The following is a 13805-nucleotide window of genomic DNA, read 5'->3' as shown; positions in this document are numbered from 1 at the left end:
CCGGAGATGGACGAGGCAAGCCCTTCCCTGCCTCCTCTACGAACACACTCTTCTGCTGGACTGGAGCGATCGAAAGACAATATGGCCCGAAAGGTCCCAGCTTTTACAGCGGAGAGAAAGGTTCCAGAAATCTCTGGGCCGAAGCCCTGAACACACCCACAATTCTTATTGGTAAATTAAATCAATTTCAAAAATTCCTTATTGTTTATTTTTTAAAGGCGGCGGGAAGGATAGAAGTGCTAGAAACCTTAGAACACAAAAAACAATCTACAAACAATTCAGTTTAGGAAACCTTTACAAACAAAATTACTTTGAAAACTGATTATTCATCTTCGCACCAGAGGGCGCAAATAAGTCGACCGTATAGTCATCTGACGGTAAATGTTCAAACTTCTTCTGAAATGAGTTTTACTATTCATATTATAGATGGCTTACAAAAAGACGCTCGTTTTAAATGCATGGAGCGGGTGTACCTCCGGTACAATAATAATAATAATAATAATAATAATAATAATAATAATAATAATAATAATAATAATAATAATAATAATAATAATAATAATAATAATAATAATAATAATAATGCACTACTCAGTAAAAAATACTTCGGCTTAACTTTGCAAAAATCAGAATATTGTAAAAGTAATACACAAGCTCATTTTTATGAAGCAGTTTTTTAATACATTTATAAATAATGTAAGTTGTAATTTAATGAAACTCACATAGAAGGAAGGAACTATTAAATTAAAAGTATGGGACTCGGATCGCCTTTTCTTAACCTAAATAAACAATTTTTACGAAAGATATAGAAATACTTTCACGTTATCGAGGCCTGAAAGATTTTTTCAAATATATCAAACCTGTAAACATTTTAAATAGTTATTGTGAAAAAGTATTTTGGTTATTATGTTTAAACAAATGACAAATCTTTTTGTCTCGCACTGCACGCACGCGGTATATAGCCCACTACATCTACAGCTATGAGTTAATTGACCTATCCACTTCACCCGTTAAGTTGTCAAAAGTATTGTTCTGCTCAAAAAGTATTTATAATGTTAATGTTATTTGCTCTACGTCCCACTAACTACCTTTACGCTTTTCGGAGACGCCGAGGTGCCGAAAGTTTGTCCCGCAGGAGTTCTTTTACGTGCCAGTAAATCTACCGACACGAGGCTGACGTACTTGAGCACCTTCAAATACCACCGTACTGAGCCACGACCGAACCTGCCATGCTGGGGTCAGAAGGCCAGCGCCTCAACCGTCTGAGCCACTCAGCCTGGCCAAAACGTATTTGAAGACTTTTTCATTGGATGAAACACTTTTTTAACTTAAAATATAACGTTTCTATTTGCCTCCCGAAAAATCCTGGGTATGGCCTTGGGTATGGGACTGCCTAACTGCTTCACCTTCAGATTATCATCGAATGATAACGTTGAAAACGGACTCCTTAGAAGATTGCCTACAGAATTCACAATGTGAAACACATTAGAAAAGTATACGAATCGCATTGCTGTGACAGGGAAGCGCCTTTTCACACTTCACTTCCCAGATTTTGACTTTACAGCCGCGCATGCGAGCCAAGACTTTCTCGCTAGACAAGAGCCGCCAGACAACGGATCTGCGGTGACAATACAGTGTTGCCTATTTAGCTTTTCCCCCGCTAAATCTAGCTTATTTAATCCAACGTTTAGCGGCAAAAGCGCAATATTCCCGCTGTAGCTTTTCCCCCGCTAAATCTAGCTTATTTCCTTCAACGTGCCTCATGTAATGTGGTGTTGTGCCCCCCCCCCCCCAGTATGAACACTCTCTCTCTCTCTCTCTCTCTCTCTCTCTCTCTCTCTCTCCTTGTATGATATGGTATTAACAGCGAAACTAGCAATGATCATGGTAGCTGACTCACCACTGGTCCAGCGGAAGCATGGGATATGCCTTTATGGTGTAATATTATGACGTTCCTTCTCATACTTCAGTTTTACTATCGTCAGATCACCTCACAAAACTTCCTTACTTGTGTCAGGCTCCTCACTTTCATCTCTGCTATCCGACCTCCCTTGGTCAACTCTTGTTCTTTTCCGACCCGGACGGTATTACGTCACGAAGCCTAGGAAGTCTTTCACTTTCACGCCCTTCGTGGTCCTTGTCTTTCTTTGGCCGACATCCTCATTTTTCAAAATGTCATACCCCTTCCATTTTTTCTCTCTAATTAGTGTTTTACAAAGGATGTTTGCCCAGTTGTACTTCTTTTTAAAACAATAATCACCACCACCACCTTCACCTGTCAGGACTAGCTCAGTATACATCAATAAATATCCATGGCTTGCGGTTATTTTGTTATAGTACTTTGCTAATTGAACAGAACAAAGACCAATTTCATTCTCTACCCCTCAGTAGAGGAATAAACACCCAGAGACTTTTCATAACAACGATAAAAAGGAGAAAAGCGTTAGTTTTTGGTCACATTCTCCGACATAATGACTTCATAAAGAACTTGTTCGAAGGCAAGGTGATGGGAAGGAAAGGTAGAGAGAAACCACGGAAGAAGATCATTGAAGAGGTAGTTGGGATGATGGGATTCAAAGGTTATGGAGAGATGAAAAGGATCGCAGAGAGAAGAGATCAGTGGTTGCAGCCACAAGGCAAAGCCTTTAGATAATGATGATGACCCGGTCAGCAGTGCTATAAATATTTGGCTTAGATTTTTAACTTTTCCAGTTCTGATTTAGCTTTTTCTAGCTTATACTGGATGATGATCTAGCTTATTAAATGAAAATTGTGTTGGCAACACCTGACAAAGGCGACAGTCACTCGAGTGCGAACTGTTGTGGAGGGAATTTCTTACTGAAGGTTTCTCCGCTGGTGAACAATGTCGTACAGTATACATTTTAACAACAACAACAACAACAACAACAACAACAACAACAACAATAACAAAAACTATTTTCCTTTCACTTTCACGAGTCTAGGGACTGGTATGACACCGTGTCACTATCCCTAGATCCGCCCCTGATACTAAGTGATAAAATGAAAACATCAGACGGAGATGGTTTGGGTTATATTAAGCGGACGAATGAAGAAAACGTTTAAAAACAAACAAAGAAGATACAATTCAAAATGCGGCTGCATTTGGACAATGCGGCGCTAGTGTTTGTTTCGCAGTTGGTAAACGACAGCGGAGCAAGCAGCGGGCACATCAGTTGACCGAGTACAGTCATCGAATGAACCTCGTATTACCGACAAGACAAAAATTATATAAAAGAATGCGCTTCAAACGCAAAAACAATAAGGCGAATTCAGAATGACTATGTGTTGATCGTTCATGGGCTAGCGACTTTCTTATCAAGGCTGAAAAAAGAACGTTAGAGCCAAAGGAACCATATTAATCTTATTTTAAGCACGTATCGTAATGCAAATTAACAGAAAGAGAGCCGAAGAAGGTCAAGGTGGTGACGAAGGATTTGCTTTAAAGAAGTGCGAGGCAACGAGACTCAAACTGGAATACGGCGATGGTTGAACAGTTGTGAAGAGAGGCCGTGAAATGAAGAGGGACATTTTGCCCCTCTTGGTTGCATGTACCCCATGGCGCTATAGCCCTGACAGGCCTTGGCGTACGAAGCGACCGTTGCTAAGCCCGAAGGCCTGTAAATTAGGCCTACGAGGTGACGTGTGTTTAGCAAGACGAATGCTCTCGGCCGTTACTCTTTTCTTTCTCTATCTCACCGTCCGGTAGTTCCTCAATTGTTCTCAAGAAGGCTGTATAGACCTCGAACCAGTCCGCAGATCTAGGTAAAACTCCATGAGCTACCTGGGAATCGAACTTGGGGCCTCCGAGTAAGAGGCAGGTAGTTGGAAAGTCTGGAGCTAATTTTCTTCTATCCGGCAATAACTCATGTTGGACGCTAATAATAATTTCGTGTGGCTATTTCTAGCCGAGTACAGCCCTTGTAAGGCAGACCCTCCATGAGGGTGGGCGGCATCTGCCATTTGTAGGTAACTGCGTGTTATTGTGATGGAGGATAGTGTTATGTGTGGTGTGTGAGTTGCAGGGATGTTGGGGACAGCACAAACACCCAGTCCCCGGGCCATTGGAATTAACCAATTAAGGTTAAAATCCCCGACCCAGCCGGGAATCGAACCCGGGACCCTCTGAACCGAAGGCCAGTACGCTGACCATTCAGCCAACGAGTCGGACATGTTGGACGCTAATTTGCCCATTTTGGAGATCTAACCGTAAATAGGCCTACTCGTATCTGTACAAATTACAACAATTACATGGAAAACTGAAGAAAAACACAATAGATCCACATGGGTTATAATAAAAATCGGGAAAAATAGCATGCAATTCCATTCACTTAGACTACAGAATGTCCTCCATGTTCAAAATTTGAAAGTGAACACCCTACTACCTGAATGTTTAACGTGTTGTAAATGTATTTAGGGGAAATACTGTAGCATAAACTCTGTTACTTTCTCGAAAATTCTTTATTTAATAATATTTCGAAACAAATCTACAATAACATTTGCTCGTTAACTAATTTCCTACAAATTTTCGAGCTATCAGCCTATGACCTCAGTCCTTGTCCGGCTCCATGGGTAAATGGTTAGCGTGTTGGCTTTTGGTCACAGGGGTCCCGGGCTCAATTCCCGGTAGGGTCGGGAATTTTAACCATAATTGGTCAATTCCCCTGGCACGGGGACTGGGGGAATGTTCCATCTTCATCAGCATTTCATCCTCACAACGACGCGCAGGTCGCCTATGGGAGTCAAATCAAAAGACCTGCACAAGGCCTCTTCGGAGGCCACACGCCATTTTATTTCATCTCAGTCCTTGAAATATACTGCGTGTTTTGACCATGGAGCAGAGCGAATGTTGATTCCTGAAAAACTATAAAATTACTCAAAACGCTTTATCTTCTGTAGGTATATATATTTTAAAAAAAGACAGCTGACACAAAAAATGATCGGTGCCGCACACTGCGGTCTCCTTGTCCTTGCGGTCTTTCGAATTTGCTACCTGAGTACCATCTAGTGGTAGTTCTAGCAACGAACGTGATCAGCGAGTGTAAAGGTCATAGCCAAAGAGAATAGAATAGGTCATAGCATTTTCTTGGTCGTATGTTGGCTTTCCTGTAACCGGAACCGGAATAAGTTTTTTTCATGTTTGACAGCTTAATCTGCCGCTAGTTTGATTATGTGTTTCTTTCCATGTCACTGTACTGTTTCCGATTTAATTCGCACTCTACTGGATGTTTTTGGTACATATTTGTTTTTCCTTGAAGTTATATAATATCTTGTCAAAAGATAATGGCAGGACATGGTGAAGATGAAGAATACTGGAATGATAGTGAAACAAAAACCCGAGCCCGAGCTTTCAATTTCGAGGAAGAAGAGGTGTGTTTATGCACTTTAAAGATCTGTTTGGCTAAATCTACGTCTTGTATAAATCTTTTTCTGAGGTCTGGATAGTGTTATTTACCTTTATCATACAGATACTGCCAGTAAAGAGCGATTATATCTGTTATGGTGACTAACTTAACCTTACATTTTTGTTTCTGTGTAGAAGGCATGTTATTCATACGTTTTCATTATCTCACTTTATTATGCCTTCCTCCCTATCCAATAACAGTGTGAATAAATAGTAGCCCTCAGGTTATCAAGTAATTTTTTCTTTGGATTTTAATGATTCCAGTATGGAAATCAACTGTGTGGAGTGTCTATGAGTGGTACTGCTCGTTTATCTCAACAAGTTCGAGCGGAAATGGGGCGGCATAATGCATACCAGTGCGTTGATTCGTTATCAGGTAACTGATCACGTTTACATTTTCTTTCAATATAAGCCCATGTACGAACTGAACAAATAAGGGTAACTTCGAGATTCATGCTGAAGAAAATGTCAGTTCACGTTGTGATGGTAAAAATTAACATAGGCTACCTATTTTATTACTGATTTTAATGGTAAATAAATATCCAATTTGGAGTGCTAAATGTATTTGAATGACTTCTTCAGCGGCTGACTCCCAAGGCAGAAACACTTTGTCTTTTAACTGTCACCAACATTACACTTAAAAAAATAAATTTCTGTATGATGATTTGGAATATATGTGATTTGAAGTGTGTCTTCAGGAGTCAGTTGCTAAGGAGGGCCATTTAAAAATGATAAGATATTACCCATCTCCAATAATCTAGGAAACCACAGAATCGGGAGAGGGTATTGTTCATTTAATCTTATGTTTTAATTCATGCAGTTTACAAAAGTTCATGTCCTATAGCATAATTTAAAAAACATGCAGTAAAGACACAAATAAAAAATAAAGTGTCCAGAAAATATTATTAGGCCTAACCGAAATTTAACACGTGTAAGTGATTTAGAAATTTAAATGAGAAGGAATGGCCTGGAAGGAGTGTTAGAAACTTTACTGTAAAAAATGAAACTTCTCAAACATGGTATAGAGGTCACACATATCTTGGAAACATGACTCCTCTCCCCCACAAAGATGTCACCACAGTAGTCATCCCCTCCATACCATGTCTGACACCTAAAATGAATTAACTGTCAAAAACATGGAGACTAATTAGATTACAACAGTAAATTAATTATAGCCTATGCTATAACTATAGCCTAGTCTACATACATAATTGCTCTAGCCTTCAACAAAATCATATTGTCTGGGTTGCCTTAGGCACAATTCTGTAACTAGCATGTATCAGTTTTTTTACCTTCCATCAGTTTACTTCTCCACATTCCCTTAATAATGGTGAATAGTCTGCAATTCTTCCCGGGTGCATCCACTCTCTGTGCAATAAATTTACGATCTTATTCAGCTAGGTTTTGTTATCAGTTATTCTCATATTCTGCTCATATCTAAATTTCTCTCTTGTTTCCCTTGTCTTTAAACAGTCTTTTATAAGATATGCCGATCCCATTTCTTTAGAACATAGTAAACATTTATTTTCATCTCCATTTTGTCTCTCAGCTTTAAGTATGCCCCATGAACCACCATATTATGCCCCTCATTTCCTTCCCTTTTGGTAACATTATCTAAGTTTGTCCTCATTCTCTCAATTACATTTCAACATTCTCTTAATGACCTCTTATTTTTACACTGTGAAGCAATTTGTTGCTTTTCAATATCCTTAACTCTTAGAACTACCTTTTTTTTTCTTTTTCTTTTTATTTACAAATTATTTGCTGTTCTATGCAATCCCGTTCCCAGTAGTATCCCATTCCTATTGCCACCTGATCCTAACTTCAGCCTTAGCCAATACTTAATTATTTTTTTTAACAATATCTCCCTGTAGACTTACATCATTGCACATCATTCTCACTACACAGTTTGCCATATGACTGGGTAATCCCATAATTATTTTAGCAAATTTACTTGTGATGGCATCAAGTGTGGAAATGTCTTTTCACCTCCCGAGAGCTCTGTTCTGTACAACACCCTAGATTTAACTATTGCATTAAAATCATTTTTATACACTCTGTAATCAGTGTTCGGCATCTTTTTATCCAGAAAGTTAGTAGCATTTTGAAATGTTTGAAGATAATTTGAAAGGGACATTAGTATCATTCTTTATTACAATTTTAATAATCTGTAATTTGAACGAAGTATAAGTTCTTATTTAAATTGACCATGTAGGTATATAAATGAATTCCTTTGATGGAACAACCAACTTGCAAGGATCTTCTGTAAATATTTATGAATTATACTTATTTTACTAGTATGCTACCTAAGTTAAAAAGAAAGCAACTACAGTATCTAATTGTAGCAGAATGTAATGGCAAGAGAATTCTAGCAGAATTCTGTAAATTGAGTAAAGGTAATACAATAAGGCCATAGGAGAGAACATGCAATGTGCTTGATTGCTGGAGAACTAACCTACCTGCCCTTTTAACACACACTGATGCTTCATTTCATTCAAACTAATTGCATTAAATTCCTGTATTAATTTTTTTGCCATTAGTCATCAGTGGTTAGTTTCTGTTGAATCACAGAAGATTAAAAATGCTGAATCTCATACTGTAGTGCTAGGACCAATTATGACATAGTATCTGTCAGGTCATCAGCCCAGAGGCTGGTTGGATCCTCAGATAACACCAACAAAGGCTATGCGATTATAGGAAAACCATTGGCAGTTTCCGGTTATGGTAAAAAATGAAATGGCGTATGGCTTTTAGTGCCGGGAGTGTCCAAGGACAAGTTCGGCTCACCAGGTGCAGGTCTTGATTTCACGCCCATATGCGACCTGCGCGTCATGATGGGGATGAAATGGTGATGAAGATGACAGATACACCCAGCTCTAGTGCCAGCGAAATTAATCAATGATGGTTAAAATTCCTGGCCTTGCCGGGAATCGAACCCGGAACCCCTGTGACCAAAGGCCAGCACGCTAATCATTTAGCCATGAAGCCGGACTTCGTTTATGGTACCTCACTATCATCAGTGTTCTCCTTAGGACCTTTTTAATGGGCATACCGCCCTGTCATTTTTACAGACTGCCTGGCTAACATAACCTAGGTATGTGCTAGTTACATAATATTAATACATATTTGAATCATTGGGTGCTCCAAATTAAGACATAAATACTGTAAAAATGTTCATTATATGATAAATCTTTATTATTGAGAGCATAATTGCATCATTTACGTAGAAATTTAAATGTTTAGTTTGACTGTCATGTAGTGTTGTGCGCGAGTAGTGTTTGGATTAGCATGGAATCACATGCAAGCACTCCATTCCGCATGATGTCACATACTCATTGGTGTTTCCCCTGTGGGTAGGGGGGTAGAAAACACACACGGTATTCTCTGCCTCTCGTTTGACGTGACTAAAAGGGTCCCCAGGGGCTTTTAAATTGGGAGCGTGGGTTGGCGACCAAGGGACCCTTAGCTGAGTCCCGGCATTGCTTCCACATGCCACTAACCTACTACACTGGCGTAGCAGGGAGAGAGGTGATACTCCCACATGGCAGATGGGGGGGTCCTAACTGGCTTGCCAGCAGACTTGAGGGAAATAAAATACCTCTCACGGACCAAACACACAACCCCCTGTGGGTGGGGGACACAGACGAAGAATACATCCACGGAATCCCCTGCCAGTCATAAGAGGCAACTAAAATGGGTGACCAAGGGATGATCAAATTAGAACCATGAGACTACTTGTAATTAGTACCATCACGCAGGGAACACCGTGGGTCACTTTTACTTGCGCGTAGAACCACTATGTTGGGTACAAAATAGGTTTGTGATTAGTAGCGACAGTGTCTGGCTCAGGGTGCATTTTACAGTACCTGTGATTCGTACCCCTATATGAGCGACACCATGGTTCTGCCTTGTCTGTGCTTAGTACCCACTATGTGGGGATCACCACAGGATAGTGCAGGTCCCTGTGGTTAGTCCACTTATGTGAGGAATGCCGTAGGTTTGCGTTGCTTGGAAATAGCACCGCTATGTGCGAAACACCATAGGTCTGTGTTACATGTGTGCATTACATTACCTGTGAATGGTACCATAATATGTGGAATATCGCGAGTCTAAGCTACTTTTGATTAGTATCACAACATGACAAATACCATGGTTCTACTTTCCTAGTGATTAGTACCATTATGATGACCTGGATTTTGGACCCGTTTCGACTACAAGCATCTTTGATTTAGTATTGTGCTTTAGAAGCAGTCCCTTGGTCAGTAATACTATTGTTTAACGCTAGTTTCTGGGAATGTGGGGCATTGTGGGTCAGATCCACTGATTGTTTCACATCATATCCATCCATTCAATCTTCGTCCTCACGTTTTCGAATTCTCATCAGTGGAGGAATATGGATTTTTAAATTGTCATAACATTTCGTCTCATTTCGTACCATTAGGGGCTGATGACCTAGATGTTAGGCCCCTTTAAACAACAAGCATCATCATCATCATCATCGCGTCCACTTGCCTGTGCCAGACTCCTCACTTTCATATATCTTATCCAACCACCCTTGGTCAAACCTTGTTCGTTTTAGACCCCGACGGTGTTAGGTCACGAGGCCTAGGGAATCTTTCATTTTCATGCCCTGCGTGCCCCTTGTTTCTCTTGGGCCGATACATTCATTTTTTGAAGTGTCAGACCCCTCCCACTTCTTCATTCAGATAAATATTAATAGAGGATGGTTGCCTTTTTTGTATTTCCTCCTAAAACAATAATCACCACCACCACACACTGCCACAACTGAGTGATAAACCCCAGTGGTACATGGTTACGAATGAGCAGTACAACACTAGAAGTTCAGTAATATAATAATGTTATTTGATTTACGTCCCACTAACGGCTTTTACGGTTTTCGGAGATGCTGAGGTGCTGAAATTTAGTCCCGCAGGAGTTCTTTTACATGCCAGTAAACGTACTGACATGAGGCTGATTTGAGCACCTTCAAACACCACCAGACTGAGCCAGGATCGAACCTGCCAAGTTGGGGTCGGAAGACCAGCACCTCAACCGTCTGAGGCACTCAACCCGGCACTAGATGTTCAAAATACTCTTATGTCTTGTTTGTGATAATAACACTAAAGTAGTTCAATTTTTCAGTTAATGTTTTCCTCTCCGATATTATTGTTAATGCCTTGAAAGGAATTTTATCATCGTAGTATTTCTGCCTTGCTACTGATTCCTGCCACCTGGCTGACCAAAATTTCTGGGGAGAACAATGATCATAGTGAGCATTAAAGTAGTGGGTGGTATATAGAGCACTTTCTATTTTCAAATTGTTATATATTTCATAAACCGGGCGAGTTGGCCGTGCGGTTAGGGGCGCGAAGCTGTGAGCTTGCATCCGGGAGATAGGGGATTTGAATCCCACTGTCGGCAGCCCTAAAGATGGTTTTCCGTGGTTTCCCATTTTCACACCAGGCAAATGCTGGGGCTGTACCTTAATTAAGGCCATGGCCACTTCCTTCCCACTCCTAGCCCTTTCCTATTCCATCGTCACTATAAGACCTGTCTGTGTCAGTGCGATGTTAAGCCACTAGCAAAAAGAAAAGGTTCATAAGGTAAGGTTCATGCTGGGGAAGATGGGATTTCTCTGAGTGCTTCAGATGATGTCTTTTTGTCTCCTTATGTTGGGGTATTCACAGCATTTTATATATCCCGTAGCTGTGCTGTATACCAAAGCAGGGTAAAGGGAATTTCAGGTTCTTGGCTGTATATAATTGCTGAACTATTTTGTAATGGTTGTAAAAGCATCATTTTATGACACGTCATATGAACAGCTGTAGCTCAAAAGGTGATAGATAGTACCTCATAAGGATCACTATAAGTACCTAGGTGTTAATATTCATTGGGGTAATCATATTAATGGAGTTGTTAAGAAAGGTTACAGGTCTCTTTACATGGTTATGAGGGTATTTAGAGTTTGTAGTAAGGATGTAAACGAGTGGGCATATAAATCTCTGGTAAGATCCCAATTAGAGTATGTTTCCAGTGTGTGGGACTCATATCAGGGCTACCTGATATGAGAACCGGAGAAGATCCAGAGGAAAACAGCACAGTTTGTTCGGAGTGATTTTTGACAATGGAGTAGTGTTACGAAAATGTTGCAAAATTTGGAATGGGAAGGCTTGAGAGTGAAGGAGACGAGATACTCAACTAGGTGGTAGGTTCCTTGAAAACGTTTAAGAAAAGGCTAGGTAAACAATTGTTATGGAATCTGCCACCAGGGAAACAGCCCTAAATGCAGATGATTGATTGATTGATTGATTGATTGATTGATTGATTGATTGATTGATTGATTGATTGATTGATTGATACTCAGCAATAATTTGATGTGCAAATCACTATGTTGCATCAGTGAGGCTCGATTTGGCAGACTTACACAATTTTGCATTAGAAATTTATTAGTGAAATACTTTTTCTTTGCAAGTACCATGCCTTGTCCAGTTCTTTGGCTAATGGTCTGCACTGAGGTCTTTGGTTGCAATTCACAGAATTCGGATAGTCCTATTTTCAACTCTAAATTATAATCTTTATACACTTCTTTAAGATTTCCTAACACCAAACCTTTCTGTTTATGAACCCTGATTCCATTTTCCATCATAGAAACAAAATCCTTTCTCCCAGGCAAACAGCAACATTGTCACTGTTATTATAGAATTCTTTCACACGACTGAGCGAGTGGCTGCGAGGTTTGGGTCATGTAGCTGTCAGCTTGCATTCAAGAGATAGTGGGTTCAGTCCCCGTTTTCGGCAGCCCTGAAGATGGTTTTCCATGGTTTCCAGTTTTAACACCAGGCAAATACTGGGGCTGTACCTTAACCAAGGCCATGGTCGCTTCCTTCCAAATCCTAGCCCTTTCGTATCCCATCATTGCCATGAGGCCTACCTGTGTTGGTATGACGTAAAGCCAGTGGTAGAAAAAAAAAAAAGACAGACACCACCTTGATGACTATGCAGTTAGTTCTTTGCTCGCTACATCTTTGTATGAACTTGGAACCGACACATCTGTTATTGACCCTTGTATTTATAATATTTTTGTCCTTTATACCACTAGTCTACTGAACCATCCACATTTGCACTCTTTGGAGATCTTTCATATGCCTTTTGATGTCCATCTTCCTTAACAGGATTACAGCAATAAAGCACATTCAAAAAATCCATCTGTTTGACAACTGTTCTCTAAGTAAAACATTTAAATATTTTATCTCAGATATATATTTCACTCAAAATATGTGCATTTATTACATTTTCAAGTCTCTTTTTTTGCTGGTTGCTTTATGTTGCACCGACACAGATAGGTCTTATGGTGACGATGGGACAGGAAAGGCCTAGGAATGGGAAGGAAGCGGCCGTGGCCTTAATCATTTGCCTGGTGGGAAACTGAGGCATTTTCTGGTTACACGAAATTGTCATTTGACCTACCCTCTTCTATTTGGATAATTTTAGCAGCGTTTTCGACAAATTCTTCAATGTTTTTTAGCACTTCTCGACATACTACGATTTTCATCCAACATTCCAAGATGCCTTAATCTATACCGCCCCTAACTCGACTATGTATTTTCATCCTAATTTTAAATATTAGCCTTCAACTTCTTCAAATACTGTATCTTTTAACTGTATTATTCTTATCCTGTGAAGCCTTGGTTTTGATAATCTGTTCCCCAGGCGTGGTATATATTGTTCAAGCTTTTAATCAAAAAGATCCATTTCAGTATCAGACATGGATTATTTTTAAAATACAATGTGACACAATTACTTTTAGACCAACGTTTTAATTTTTCAAAGTGATTTTAGTATATGTACGGTATCTATTTTATTCAATATTTTTTGTGCTGCAATCATTATCCAACGACAGTATCAACACCTGTAAGTTTTTTGTAAATTGTTAAGATCCCTCAGACCAGTGTGTGTTTTAAGATTGAACGAGGCTGATGATGCCCAATAAATAGTGGGCGAAACATGTAGCTTTAAAATTCTGGTAATTTCTATGTGTATTTGACCACACAATAGTGGAATAAATTGTATTGAATAGGTGGTATTAAAAATTACTCCTTGTGTAAAATTTGTGATTAATGATAATTCCATCTGGTAGGAGGATGAAGAAGCTGAAAACTTTGCTCTCTCAGCAATTCTGCATGACTTGAAGAATGAGAGGAGAATCTGTGGAAGACAGATAAATTGCATATGAACAATTTCACCTCTGTTGGAGTTCTCGCAGCATAAGGAAGAACAAAATTGAGTTGATGGGCACACCAATGTACGAAGATGGCATGAGGATAAGACTGTCTGACAATTGCCTGGACACCTCCTTTATGGCCAGACGTTACTGTAGCCCCGT

The 13805-nt window shown here is 39.8% G+C and overlaps 1 protein-coding gene across 1 annotated transcript in view; it reads left to right on the top strand.

The window, feature by feature from the left end:
* Positions 1-5118: 5118 nt before the first annotated feature.
* Positions 5119-13805, top strand: part of Vps16B (Vacuolar protein sorting 16B) — a 138745-nt gene continuing 130058 nt past the window's right edge. Inside the window, exons 1-2 of the mRNA XM_067139420.2 lie at positions 5119-5388; positions 5687-5798. Of these exons, the coding sequence (XP_066995521.2) occupies positions 5302-5388; positions 5687-5798 (199 nt within the window). The 5' untranslated portion in view covers positions 5119-5301. The remainder of the gene's footprint in view (positions 5389-5686; positions 5799-13805) is intronic.

Source organism: Anabrus simplex, chromosome 2, assembly GCF_040414725.1.
Source record: "Anabrus simplex isolate iqAnaSimp1 chromosome 2, ASM4041472v1, whole genome shotgun sequence".
Classification (NCBI taxonomy): Eukaryota; Metazoa; Arthropoda; class Insecta; order Orthoptera; family Tettigoniidae; genus Anabrus; species Anabrus simplex.
This window is presented reverse-complemented; position numbering and strand designations above follow the sequence as displayed.